The sequence below is a fragment of the Erpetoichthys calabaricus genome, chromosome 6 (assembly GCF_900747795.2).
Source record: "Erpetoichthys calabaricus chromosome 6, fErpCal1.3, whole genome shotgun sequence".
Lineage (NCBI taxonomy): Eukaryota > Metazoa > Chordata > Cladistia > Polypteriformes > Polypteridae > Erpetoichthys > Erpetoichthys calabaricus.
In genome coordinates, this window is record NC_041399.2 from 140,037,141 (window position 1) to 140,051,518 (window position 14,378).

Here is a 14,378-nt window from a genome sequence, read left to right on the forward strand (position 1 = left end):
AAGCAAGGTCAAAAGGAAGTGTGTGATGCGTAACATCATGAGGTTGTAGGTATAAAGGTTTGTATCAGGCATTTCCAATTTTGTTCAAGTTTGTGGGTAGAACCTAAAAAGCTTAGCGCTATTTTCTTTGAATCTTAGTTGTGAATTCAGGTTACAGACTCTTTCCTGTCCTTTTGACCATGATCTTCAACTTACATTTTGGTTTAGTTTACATGTAAATTCTTTGTTTTAACTCACTCATTTTTTGAGCATTTTTTGTTTAACTTTTGCCTCCTATTCTGAGCTCTATTATTCAATTTTTGCTTTCTCTGTTTTGACCTTAGCTAGTTTATTTTACCATCATCATTTAATTATTTCTATTTCACTCTGCATACTGCACAGTGTGCTTAGTGACACTTTATGCAGTTTTCTTTTGCTTTATGGAGTGTGCAACATCCCACCTGGCACTGCACTGAAGTGAGGTGAACCTGAAGGGATGTTACTACAAACAATATGGGGTAAGTAGAACACTGTAAAAAAATATCATTTCTAGGTGGAGAATTCCTTTCAGCTTCAAGTGTCTCCAGTGCTGTCAACATATTCTGCTATGAGTGTTAAATTACTAAAATTCTACTTTGCTGGCTGAATTAATGGAATAGTGGAGGATTTCCAGTAACACTTTAGATTAGGTACTACCTATAATGCATCTGATTAATCAAGTACTGTTGTGTAGTAGGACTTTAACAAAGGCTTCTTTTGGTCTTAATAAGAAAAAGCATCAGTAAAGGTTTTGTTTATCTTTATGTAGTGTGGCAGTTGTGATAAGCTGGAAAAATTGCTCATGCTTATGAGAACTTCATTTGGACTTATTAGGCATTAACTAAGGATTCATAAGCTTTATATTGAATTAAGAAATATTAAGAGACATAGAGTATGTTCCACTTAAGGCCAGACCTTCATAATATGTGTGTTTACAAAAACAGATTTTAAAGTTAGTTCACTGACCCTGAACCAATCCTCTACCCCCATCCCGAGATTTCTAAACTTTTGTTTTTGTATGCCAGGTCTCCTTGTGTTCTAAATAAACAAAGTTACATGTCCTTCATTTTTTAAACTAATATGCTAGCCCTATGAAACCTGTCATTGAAACACATTGTACCTGGCAAGCAACATTAAAAAATAAAACAAAAATGTAATGATAGTACTTTAGCACCTTGTTCATGAATGTGCGTTTGTATAGTCAAGATCCAATGTAAATCGCTATGAATAAATTATTGTTATTCGTTTAATAATTCAGTAAATAAAAGCATGTTTACCATAGATAAAGGCCCTTTTCTTATTGTAGCACAAACAGAAAACAAATATGAAAATACTGCAGCATTGGAAATAATAACACAAAACAGCATTCAGAGTTTTAAAAGGACCTAAATATGTTTAAACTTTTGAGCTATAGTATTAATTGCATGGTATACATAATGTCAGCAATTGTATTAAAAAATGTAGTTCCTGACAGCACAATTTCAGTGACCCATACAAGCAGAAGCACATGAACTATAGCCACCCTGGCACTGGCTTCCCTGCTGGAAAAGCTCAGCCACAGATCTGCAGCATGGCACACTGCCCTATAAACCATGGCCAACAATGCTAATGACTTGGATGGGCAGACAGAATGAAATATTGTTTGTTTGCATGAGGCAGACATTTCAAAGATCTTCTTTAACTGCAGAGATGAAAAATAATCGAGGATGCTAGCAGTATTTGATACACAAGGGTGTCATTTGGGGACCATAATGGAGAGCAGGGCTTGACCTTTGCCCATAAATTACAGTGATTCAATTTCAGTGATTACAGTGAATTGCTATAATGTATAGATAATGCAATCATGAGATTGTTTAGTGTAACGTAAATACTGAGAACATACTGTATTTGTACTCACTCTGTTTACAGAGCAATGCTTACATAGTTAATTTCTTCTTTCGTTTGCTTCCAGATAAGTGAATTTTTGCTTTTATTTTACTGCTACGGTTATCTTGAGGCATGGTTATACCTCAAGTAATTGGAGAAATACACATTTTTCATCAACAGTGGCTGGCGGACAGTTGTGGTCCAGGAAAGCAATACACAGGGACACTTGTATGGAACTGAGGAGGTGACTTCTGGGACTGGAGCAAACAAAAGCTCCTTCCAGATACTGTATAAACAGGGAGGGTAATGGGTTATCTCCTAGGGCAGATGAAGATTTTGGAACCATGTTGTCCCTGCTCTCCAAAAACAAGAAGTTTAAAGTATCCATAACATTCAGGGATACAGGGATTTCTGAGCACACTAGGATTAACTCTAATCTAGTGTTGCTGTTGCAGTAATATAGCCAACCCTAAACTAGGAAGTAATTTTGGGCCAAACCTAGAAGTGGCCCATAGGCTGATTCAGCTCTACGGTTTAATTTGTTGTAGAGTGGAGGAAGAGCAATGACATGCCTCATGAAATGAAGGAAAGAAGTAACCAGAATTTGATAAAAGAGCAGGAAGGTGAGAGAGAGAGAGAGAGAGAGAAGAGGAATGGTGCATTCATGGGCAACTAGGCAAGTCATTACATGATTTAAAACCTGTCATTTTTGTTATTTTGACCTCATTTTGGTGACGTTTGGTTGCTCCAATAATTTTGATGCTCTTGGCATATTATTGCTTAATAAATATTTTTGTCTTCAAATCTTTGATCTCTTTGGATATATTCTGGGTTTGTGGATACTACAGTAGTGCCACCTAGGTGTTACGGTAGGATATTTTTTAATGTATCATACTGTATTTATAACTAAGTGAAGCATTCTAAGTTTACAAAACTAGAAGGGCACTATAATAAAGTGAATTCAGTTATTCTAAACTTTAAACTATCCACAATATTTATAACAAGAAAACAAGCAAAAATGTATTTTAACACATATATACCAAAACATTTTAAATCGCCATACTACTTAGAATTACTTAATATTACATTTAAAAATATATAAAAAATGTTCATTTTTATTTTGACCATTTTTATGGCCAAACTATAATCTCTGTATATACAGTAGTCCATTTTAATAAATTAAAGGGTGTAACAACAACATCGTCCTTTGTAAAACATACGTCCTGACCTCCCCAAATTTTAGGTTAAAGTATTGCAATCATTTGGCCTTACATTTTATTAGAACTGCCCTTTCTAGTCTTCTTTAAACAGCAAAGATTAAAACAGCAGGATTAGCATGTCAACCAGCTTGTGCCAGTGAATAAAACAAGAGATTTAATAGGATCCCTGCCTGTAAACAAATGGACAGACCTTAGAAAAAAGCTTAGCTTTAAAGGAGGATGATATGTAACCTCAATCTGCTCTGTCCAGGGGCAATGTGCAAGCTCCATAACTCTCTTGAAATGAAACTAAGCATTAAATGGCCTCTCAGCAATAGCTGAAGACAAGATATTATTAGTTTACGATGGATCTCGGACAGAGCTGTTAGTGAAGACAATAATGACTGCTCTTAGTTAAAATCTTACATATATTTCTGTAAATGGGAAAATGTATAATTATACTGCATTTTTCTGTCACATTATATATATTGTTTGATCTAATTACATCTATTTGCTACATATAAAATTCATATAAAATCTTTATATATAATTGCACACTATACTGAATTTAGGTATGGTGACTGAAGTACCCACCAAAAGCCTTCTTGGTTGGTAATTCTGTGTCATTACACACCATAAGCTTTAATGAGTCTAATTGAAGAACTCTATTAATAAAGTACTTAAATTTCCAGAGCTAAAATGGCAGCTGAAAAAAAAAACTAAAGGATTTATTTGGTGGTTAAACTAGAGCCAGAACAGCTTAAATGCTGCTTCCGTACTTTTGGTCCAGTGAGGAATCTAATGAGCGCCTCCACACAATTTGATCCATCTGGAGATTCACTCTGATCATTTTTATTCTGAAAGCATTAGAAAGGTGAATCAATAAGCTTTCTTTGTTGACAGTTTCCTTCCTCTTATTTAAGGGATCATTAATGTAAGTAGAGTTTTGGATTATGTTTTCACCTGGTAAAACATATCGATCACCTTGTGCTGCATGCTTATTGGTGAATTTGCATTGATAACACTGGTAAGTAACTCTACAGTAAGTAGGAGTTAAGGAGAGTTATATTTTTTCACTTTTTTTTAAAAAAGTGTTTAAATCTGTTTTGTTTTTGTTTGATATTTATTTCCATATTGTATCACTGAAAATTATATATCACCATAAGTCCCTCTTGTCTTCCCCTGTGGCCAAAGTCACAGAAGACAGGATCAAGCAAAAAGGAAAAACTGCAATATGCTTGTGAATTAGCTCTGTCCACCCTTCTGATATCTCTCTTTCTGTATTGTACTTGGCGATCTGTCATCTGCTTCGAGCCCATTAAACACCTTGAAGTTGGTGGTGGGGGCACCATGGCAAGAACCCTGTCATGATAGTTTTATATCCTTTTTATCTGGAGATATTCTCTTAAAGATTTTTTTTCTTCACTTTGGCCTCTGTTACACAAGTGCCGCCATATGTGACAGTACTAAGTTTACTATTTAAGTTTAATTACATCCATCCATTTTCCAACCTGCTGAATCCGAATACTCATGCATTAGGTAAATGGGTGGCTAATAGAACCAAATGTTACTTTTTTGTGAAAGAAAGGCAAATTTACTAATATGTTATACACATGAAGCTGAGATGAACTGATAGTTGTATCAGTGACTGTTGCTGTCTGGCCTTGCTACAGTGGTTATGCACAAAGGTGCATAGGTAATGCAGTTATATATCTGACCTGTAATGACTTTACTGATTTACTAATTACTGATGTTAGTACTTTGCTACTTACTGCTTGGATATTAGTCTAACAGAAATATTATGGGAAATAGGACTTAGGCAGATGCTGATGACTTATTATTAAGAAATTTTGAATTTTATAGAAAATTATAAACAAAACACAAGAATGCCTTTTTATAATGTTGCAATGATCAATTTGAATAATTTCCAACTTCAACCTTTATTGAAGCAACAGGTGATACACAAAAGGTAGTCTTGTAACCCTGGGTTGACCGGGCCTCCTTTTATGCATCTCATCACTAGGACCCCTGCTGCCTGGTCTGCCTCCATAGCTGCCTGATTAAAAATCCAACACCTCCCCTCTTAAACTGACTTTACTGTCACAGTAATGCTGAATTAGAATTAAAAAAGTTAAATCTTCAATAAAACCAAAAAGGGAGAAAAAAATATAATAATTTATCCACTTCCTGTGGTATGTTGAGTGTGCTGCCTTTGCTAACCTCCTGTCCATGTTCAGAAATAGTCTTTCAAATAAGCTGGTGTTTTCCTCACTCGAACAGGATATCTTTGAAGTGCTAGAACTACACTGTATATATCTGTCCTATCTGAGTTCTCCCACTGTTAGCTGCTAGACTTTTCTAAAGGTTCTGGCGTTGGAAAAATATTAATGACTGGGCCATCTTCTTCATGTATGGTTCTCTGACCTTCATCCACCAAAGTGACCAAGAAATCATCTTGCTTAGCCGCCCACTGTGCACTGGGTTGGTCATAGCAGGGGCAGATATGGTCTTGGTGTCGTTTAGCCATATGCCCATTTGCTGCCTCCAGTCTCCAGGAAATAGGACCAATCTGCTCTATTACTGTCCCATATACCCAATGTTACCCTGATGTTTGCAAATTCCAAATTTAAGTAGGCTGTCTCACTGAGATTGAGTCTTCTCTTTTTCATGACTGTCATGGTGGCTCTTCGTTTTCACTTGCTTCTGTGCACTCTTTCACTCTGCCTTAGTAATAAAGTCCAAATGTGTCTGTAGTTACTGCCTCATTAACAACTCACCAGAGGATAAGCCTGTGGTCATCTGAGGTGTTGTCTTGTAGCATATGCGACCAATGTCTAGTTTCAAGTGTCCCATTTGTCAACATCCTCAGGCATCCTTTAACTGTCCATTCTAGGCCATTTGATAAGGGGCTCATGTTACATGTTTAATGCCATTCTTTTAAAAAAATTGTTTATCATAGTATCGGCAAAACTGCTTCCATTGTCTTTGACTACAGATCTTGATAAGTCATGTGTGGCACAAATGCTATGTAACTTTTCCATTGTAGCCACTGATGTGATTTTTTGCATTGGTTGAGCCTCTATCCATTTTGAATGTGCATCTACACAAATCAACAGCATCTTACTCATCACTGGGCCACAAAAATCCATATGACGACGAGCCCATGGTTGTCAGGCCACTCCCATTCACGGAGTGCTAGATCAATTTCTTTATCCATATTTGGCCACCAGAGGTAATTGCATCCAAGCCAGCACTTCATATGATTGATACCTGGGTGTGCTTTATGTACTTCTTTTATTAATGGTTTCCTACCCTCTGGTGGTATTATGATCCATCTCCCCCATAGTATACAGCCATCCACCACACTCAACTCTGCTTTCCAGTGAAAATGCAGTTGTCAAGATGGCTCCACTGGTTTACTTGGCCATTACATTATAAGAAGCTAGAATCAATACCCAGCACTGAATGTGTGCTGCTGCCAACTGTGGGACCTCCCTGTTCACCAAACAGTCCTAGCAAGGGCTTTTGATCTGTCATGATTACGAATAGTTTGCCAAAAGGTACTAATGAAATTTATTCAGGCCAAAGTTTATGGCTAATGCTTCCTTTTCAAGTTGTAAATACTAATGGGTGTTTCTATTCCATCCTCCCACCTGTGAGAGAGGACTGGCCCCATATCGTAGGGTAAGATACAGGTCTTTCCCCTCCTCAAAATTAACTTATAACTCTTCAAATTGTAATTCTTTCTTGGCTTTCTGAAAAGCCTTCTCCTCCACAGTAGTCTAATGTCACTAACTTTCTTTGTGTAGCAGTGTTTCAAGGTGATTGCCATATTTGGTGAGAATCTATGATAATAATTAAGCAACCCTAAAAATGCTTTAAGCTGTATCTGGCTAATAGGGTGGGGTGCTTCCTTAATGGCTGCTACTTTATCAGGCACTGGGTGTATGTCATGATGATCTACTTTATATCCTAGGTAGACCATTTCAGGTGCCATGAAATAAAATTTGTCTCTATGCACCCTTAGTCCTACCAAAGTTAACTTTGCAAGCACTTTATCAAGGTGTTTAAAATGACATTTATCATTCATTCCAGTAGTCAGAATATCATCACCCTATGGAATATTTTCTATAGTACGCTGAGAAATATCTTAGGACTGGATGACACTCCATATGGGATTCAAGTATACTGGCACAGTCCTTTGTGTGTATTGATTGTGGTTTAACTTGTGGGACTCTAGCACTAATTATTGATGGGCCTGGGAGACAATTTCATAAACTTCTGACCACCCTCTAACTGTGACAATAAATCCTCTGTTTTGGGAACTGGGTAATTATTCACTCTGAAACCTCAGATCACGGAGAACTTATAATCTCCACAGATGCAAATTGTTTTATTGGCCTATACTACAGGTACTATTGCCACAGCCCACTCTGAAAAAAATAATAGGTTCTGTGATACTTTTTTCCACATTGTCTTTCAGACATAATGGCAATGGACGAGCTTTGAAGAATCTAGGCTGAACCTCTCCATCCACATATATCTTTGCCTCTGTCCCCACCAGAGTTCTTAGTCCTTCCTTGAATACACTTCTTGTCTTTCTAATACTGACTCCAAAGTCTCAGGGTCCAAGTCCAATATACAAGTTCTGTATATTTCACCCTAGTTAAGTTTAATCACTCTCAACCAGTCTCAGCCCATGAGGTTGGCTCACAATCAACAGAGGAAATTCCTTCTGCTGTTCTTTGAATTTAAATTGAGACCACAGTCTGCCTAACACCAAAACAATTCCTCCAGTAAATTTTCGTAATGACATTAAACGTAACTCCACTACATTTCTTTCTGCCGCTTCTATAGCCAGTGCAATCTCCACAGCCTTTGTCAATGGAAGTTCCATTTCTATGAGTAACCGACGTTGCAGACAATCATCATTTACAGGTATGCAGTATACTAGTCTGTCTCTTTTCATGTTCTCTAGGTTTCCACCAAAATCACAAAACGCAGGCAACTGTCGAAGATCAGCCACGAAATCCAGCACAGACTGGCCTGGTTTTCAAATTTGCAAATTAAGTTTGTATCTTCAAACAATCATGCTGGGCTTGGGGGCAAAATGATCCGTAAGTAACTTGGACGATTTCAGTAAAAGTGAGTTTGGACGGTTTGAGGGCCAACATAAGTCTCTTAAAAGTGCATACACTTTACCATCACAGACACTTAGAAATATTGCTGTTTTTTTGCTATTGGACATATCTTTGACGTCAAAGTAAAATTCCAGTCATTCTATATATTGTGGCTAGACATCTGTCTCTGGATCAAACTCAGAAATTTTCCCATATGACGCTATTCGACACGGTAGTACTATCTCTGGAGATTCCAAAACCTCATCACCAGTGTAACATTCCAATGAATAACATTCCAGAGTAATTTCCAAGTTATGAATTTATTTCAAACTTTATTGAAACAACAGGTTCTACACATAAGGTACTCCTGGAACTCTGAGTTGATCGGTCCTCCTCTATTTTCACCTCACCACTAGGACCTCTACTGCCTGATTTAATAATTCAGCACTTTTAACATTTTAATAAACATATTTTGCTCTAAGTAGCACCCCAATGCAGTGTTAGGTATTGCTATTTGTGTGCTGTTTGCTTTGCTACCGTTGTCTTTGTGACATTTCTATAATAACTCTTATTTGTTTCTGACGTCCTCAAGAAGTTTGTGTTAGATTGTTACAATAATTGGTGGCTCTAAATGGGAGTCTTGAGTGTCGGTGTAAGTGTGCCCTTTGACAGACCTAAATACAGTGATGTGGGATAGGTGCTATATTATGTGTTAACTCAGGTTCTGCATGTCCAAAATTAACTACACACTGTGATTGTGGGTATGTTTGACTATGCCCTATTAAGGGCTTGGCATCCTGTCAAGGGTTAATTCCTTTTATAATATCAAAATTCTAGGCCCCAAACAACAGTGATTTGAATAGAACAGGTACCGAAAATCAGTGACTAGATAGGTCCTGAAAATTGTACATTAAAAGAAAGAAAATTGCATTGTTATATTTTTTGAGTTTTATAATCTTTTCATTCTCATTCATGAAGGACATTTTAAGAGTCATACCATCAGAATTTAATATTTTATTAAAATTTAATATTTTGTAGTCTTAACAGTCAAATACACCATCTGAATTTAATACTTTGTACTCTTAAAAGTTAAAAGTCAAAGAGTAACATAACTCAAAGCAGTAATGTTCACAAGAATACTAGAACAAGCAGAGCCTGGTGTGTCAGTATCGTTTCACAAGACTGCACCATAAGTAGTTCCACTGCAAAATTTCTTTCCATCATAAGAAATACCCTGGCTACTTTTTGAATTGAAGAGTCTAATCTCTCCTCCAACCCAATTCTCCTGTTATTGGGAGTTTCCAACACCTTCTAAATCTCAATTTAACACCTCCTAATAACCGTGGCAATTTTACCACTGTGCCATTGTTACCTGTTTGAGGACTATAGTTTTAGTCTCATAAGATAGTCAAACATACATTCCTCCAAACAAGCAGTATTTAAAGAAGTTTCTAAACTTCATAATTAATTAGCCATTTTTACACTTTCACATTTTCTCTTCCAGGAGGTGTCATTAATGGCTAAACTCTCTTTCGTTTACCCTAAACAACGGCAGAATTGCAAAAGAAGAGCTTCCTTAGTATTCCTTTGTGTTCTAATTCTAAGCATAACAATCCTTCCCAGCATTTCCACAGCTTTTCCACTAATGAAACACAGTAAAGATCCAAACAATCAAAAGAGATGAACATCCCAATTTTGTATACGTCACTGTAGCACTTTTGTTTGTACCCAGCACTTTAAATCTGATGAATATCTTGCTATCACTCTCACTCCTGACATTATGCTGCTGCTTTGCAGTAAGGAGACTGTGGAAGATTGTGGGTTCGCTTCCCGGTTCCTACCTGTGTGGATAGTGCTTTGAGTACTGAGAAAGGCGCTATATAAATGTAATGAATTATTATTATTATTATTACAATCATGTGTTGCTATCTTGCCTGCTGCAAGAATCACAGAAATGTCTGGGTTCAACTAGCAAGTCAGCTTTATTTAACCGCTTGCTAATACCACTGTCCTCCTATCTTGTTCTCTTGTCCTCCTGTCCCCCAAGGGCTCCTGGAATGTGTAGTTCACGTAACATCAAATGGGTCAATCAGCAGATTTTTATTATGTTTTTATTATATAAAAGCAATAATAATAGTAGATTACAACTCAAATCAGTAATTGTGGGGAACACCTGGGATCAAACCCACAACCTCATGATTATAAGACAGCAGATCTTACCTCTGCTCCAGCCAAGTGGACATGTCTACTTTGTGTCGATTGATATTTGGACTTCGGTTTTTACACATTGACAGCAACATGTAAATTGAATAATTTCTTTTCTTCGGTTATGGTCTTGAATAATAGCGCACTTGTTTTGTTGTACCTTTTGTGAAAGTGTTTATTTGATATTTGGACTTCGGTTTTCACACATTATACAATTCATGTCAGCATTCTGTCATTATTACTATAACATGAAAAAAGTTTCTGTTTTAGTTATGTGTTCGACATTTATTTCTTTGCATTTCCTATCATCATACATTTACACAGATCATTGTAGACACGGAACACACATGAAATGTATGCATTCCAAATAACAATATATTATTTACCCTGTACAATTCCAGACACCTAACTCCCAGAAAAAGAGACTTTAGCTGTGAGAATTTTGCATCTGACTTGACTTCAGCTGACTCGGTAGGGGATAGAATAGCAGGCTGCTTGCTGCTGGTTGCTGATTGAAACATTTGCAAAACGAAGACACTGATGAGGAGGTGTGAGAGAATTTAAGGTGGCCCGGCCTTATGAATATTTTCATAGGCTTCAGGGATTCAACAAAAATGTATTTGAAGCATCAACATACCTTTCTTGCCTGAAGAAGGGGCATGAGTTGCCTCGAAAGCTTGCATATTGTAATCTTTTTAGTTAGCCAATAAAAGGTGTCATTTTGCTTGGCTTTTCTAAGCATCAACATTTTATTTAATCTCTATTATAACATTAAGCATCACTGAAACCAAAGCAAGCACTATAAGCCGTGTGTGGCTTTTACATTTTTTTAAACATCTCAGGCCTCTCCCTCAAAATCTTAGATGATTTGTCAAAAAAAAGGCCCATTCCCTGCTGGATTGGCTACTACCATTCAAGGATATCTCCCTGCCCAGCTTATGAATGGCTCATAGACAATACAATATTTCACAAACAGAATGATATATGATTTTTGACTCCTTAATGTGTTATTTAAAAATTATTTTCAGGGAAGCCTCAAATAAGTATTCTTAGGCTTTTCTGGAGTACAGTGTGTAAATTAGGAAGGCCTAGACTCCTAGGACCCATGTATGTCACACCTTGATGGTATATTTATAAATGCCCAGCAAACCTTGTAGCAGTAGATATACAGTACACAGACATAAAGTTGCTCTATATGCAAAGATTTTATTGGATATTTTTTGTTAATTTGAAAAAAATGTGTTAAATATATAGGTCAGTCTAACATTATCCATTTTACTATGGCTGGAACACAACTCCTTAATGGTTTATTAAGTTGGCCTCCTGTTAAAGTAACAGGATAGGTGCTTATTCAGTATCTCATTAGCCTCATAAAAATGTTTTAGCACTTAAGGTACATTATCATTACTTCTGCATGCACTGGACATTTAATGACTTCCATGCAGAAGTTTAATTAGTATTTTAATAGTAAATTTATTGTAGATAAAAATACACATTTCATTGCCCTACAGAAATTTTAAATGATTAACATTACCCCAAATATGAAGATATACAAATGATAATTTATTTTAAAGTTTCAAATCCAATGAAAAAAAAAATTTCACTTACCATGGCAGAAGCGAGGCGGCTGACTTTTACAGGATCACACCTTCCAATCAGAGGCATCTGCGCCTGGTCCATTACATAAAGGCAAGCATCCAAAACTCCATATTCAAACTGTGCAAAAGAGAACAATAACAATTGTAGTAATGTAGCCTGTGATGTTTTAATCCTGCTTATTTAGTTCAGGGTTGTAAGGCATTGGGGTGAAGGCAGAAACCAAATCTGGATAGGGTGCTAGTCTGTTAAAGGGCACACACACACTTTCACTCACACAGAGTGTCCTTTTAAGCTGAAATGGATATGTTTAGTCTGTGAGAGACCCCACCCAAGATACAAGGAGAACACGTAAAGGTCTAGAAAGGTAAGACATGGGCTGGGATCTGAACCCAATACTTTTGAGTTGTGAGTGAGAAGTAGTAACAAGCTGTACCTTTGGGATTACCTGTTACAATTTTCTGTTATGTTATTAAACAATAATGTGTGACTATGTTCTTAAAGTAATCATAGGCAATTGAACCTAGAAATAATTCTAAAATATCATTTTTAAATAACCCTCGAGGTGATTCGGGGATAAGACTGGAATTGATACCAGCATAAAGCTTAAAGTCACCTACAAGACAGAGTGTGTTCTACTGAAATGGCATTGATGCTCATTTATCCTTACGTTTTTTTTTTTAGCTCTATACAGAACATAGCCAGTTTAAAACTTGGATAGAGGGTAACATGAATAAAACTTTGATATAGCTTTTCAGCGCAATCTGCCCTCCTATTAACTGTGGAGCAATACAGCACTATGCTCTGTACAGAGAAATGTTGGAACTTTTCATAGTGCAGCAGTTCATTTCAGAATGTTCTGGCTGGCAATCTGTGAATAAGCATTTTTCCAGCAAAGTGAATGGTTAACAGCATGTGTGGATGAACACTGAATAAAATATGAGACTTGTACTAATTTCTAATTATCAGTTCAGTATAACTGTGCTTTTTAAAGTAATGTGTTCAATGTAACATCAGTAACAGGGAATTTTTGTTATATAGAAAAGACTGGATTAAAGAGAGGTACTGTAACAGTCTCCTATTAAAAGCTACAATGGCTCACAAAAACAGAAGGGAAAAACTGAACATTTTATGGGAAAGTAAGCAGACAGTGCTAATATTCTATTTTACAAGTAATTGATTCCAAAGTTAAAGTGAGTAATGAAGTCAGTCTTGCTTTTACAGTGCATAAGCAAAAAGGTAAACGGTAATGCATAATAATTTTTATTTTTTCACTCCGTTCCAAATTTTTATGAACTCCTCATCATTGCTTTACATCCCCAAATCAGAAAAAGTTGCAATGGTATGGAAAATGCAAATTAAAAAAACAAAAACAGAAAAAAAACAAACAAAAAAAATGCAATGATTCTTAAATTTACTTTGACTTTTATGTCATTGCAGAGAATGTAAACCCAAGATATTTCATGTTTTGTCTGGTCATGCTAATTTCATTTCTCAATATACATCCACTCCTGCATGTCCATTCCTGCAACACATTCCAAAAATTACGGCCAGCAATGAGGTAAAATAATTAAACTAAACACTCTCAATGATCATCAAACCACAAAATTATATGTGCTCAATGAGCCACTAGATGGATCTGTAGGAACAACACCCCAGTCATCACTGGGGCATACCCAGAAAGAACCCTTGACTGAAGCTTCAATGTGCGCATTAATAATTGAAGCAAGAAACTTTCCTGTATTGTTTTGTAGTAAAACTTAAAGGGCATCTCAAGAACTAGGACACTACCAAATTACATAGTTGCTGTTGAGTCAATGAGGTTTGCACAGCTTTGTCTGCATTTTCTTGCATTTATTTCCCCATCCGTAATTGTTGTCTTCCTTCCTATGAATTCTGTGGGGATCAAATACTGTTGAAGCCATCCCTCTCTGGTTATAAAGGCCATAGTCACAGGTTAATACCTTGTGCTGTTTTATGAAATTTTAAGGAATGCAAGTAATTCAATTGCAGGGTTTATAGGTTCTTTCAAGAAAATGATACAGATGTATTAGAAATAATATTTACCTAAAGTTATGATCTTTCATAAAAGAGAAATGAAGTATAAAAAAATACTGTTTAGATCTGGTAAAGAAAAGATCATTTCCACCTAAATCATTAACCATATTATTAATATTAAGAAGATCTAAAGTCATTTGAGAGACATGTTGTACTGTTGTTGACATTTTGTGTCTATATTTAAACATATTTTATTATTTATTTTATACATTCCAGGTGTTAGATATTAATAATGTCATTTATAAGTGTGCCGCTTATTTCTCTGCCTCTATACACACATCATGAGTTCCCTTTTGCATCTAAACTGGAGAATTGC

At 36.2% G+C, this 14,378-nt stretch overlaps 1 protein-coding gene across 4 annotated transcripts in view; it reads right to left on the reverse strand.

Annotated features, from left to right (window-relative positions):
- The window catches only part of LOC114653566 (coagulation factor XIII A chain-like), a 252,900-nt gene that overhangs the window by 145,584 nt on the left and 92,938 nt on the right, over positions 1-14,378 (reverse strand). For all 4 annotated transcript variants that reach the window (XM_051929077.1, XM_051929078.1, XM_028803954.2 and 1 more), the window contains one exon: positions 12,017-12,124. In XM_051929077.1, the coding sequence (XP_051785037.1) occupies positions 12,017-12,124 (108 nt within the window). The remainder of the gene's footprint in view (positions 1-12,016; positions 12,125-14,378) is intronic.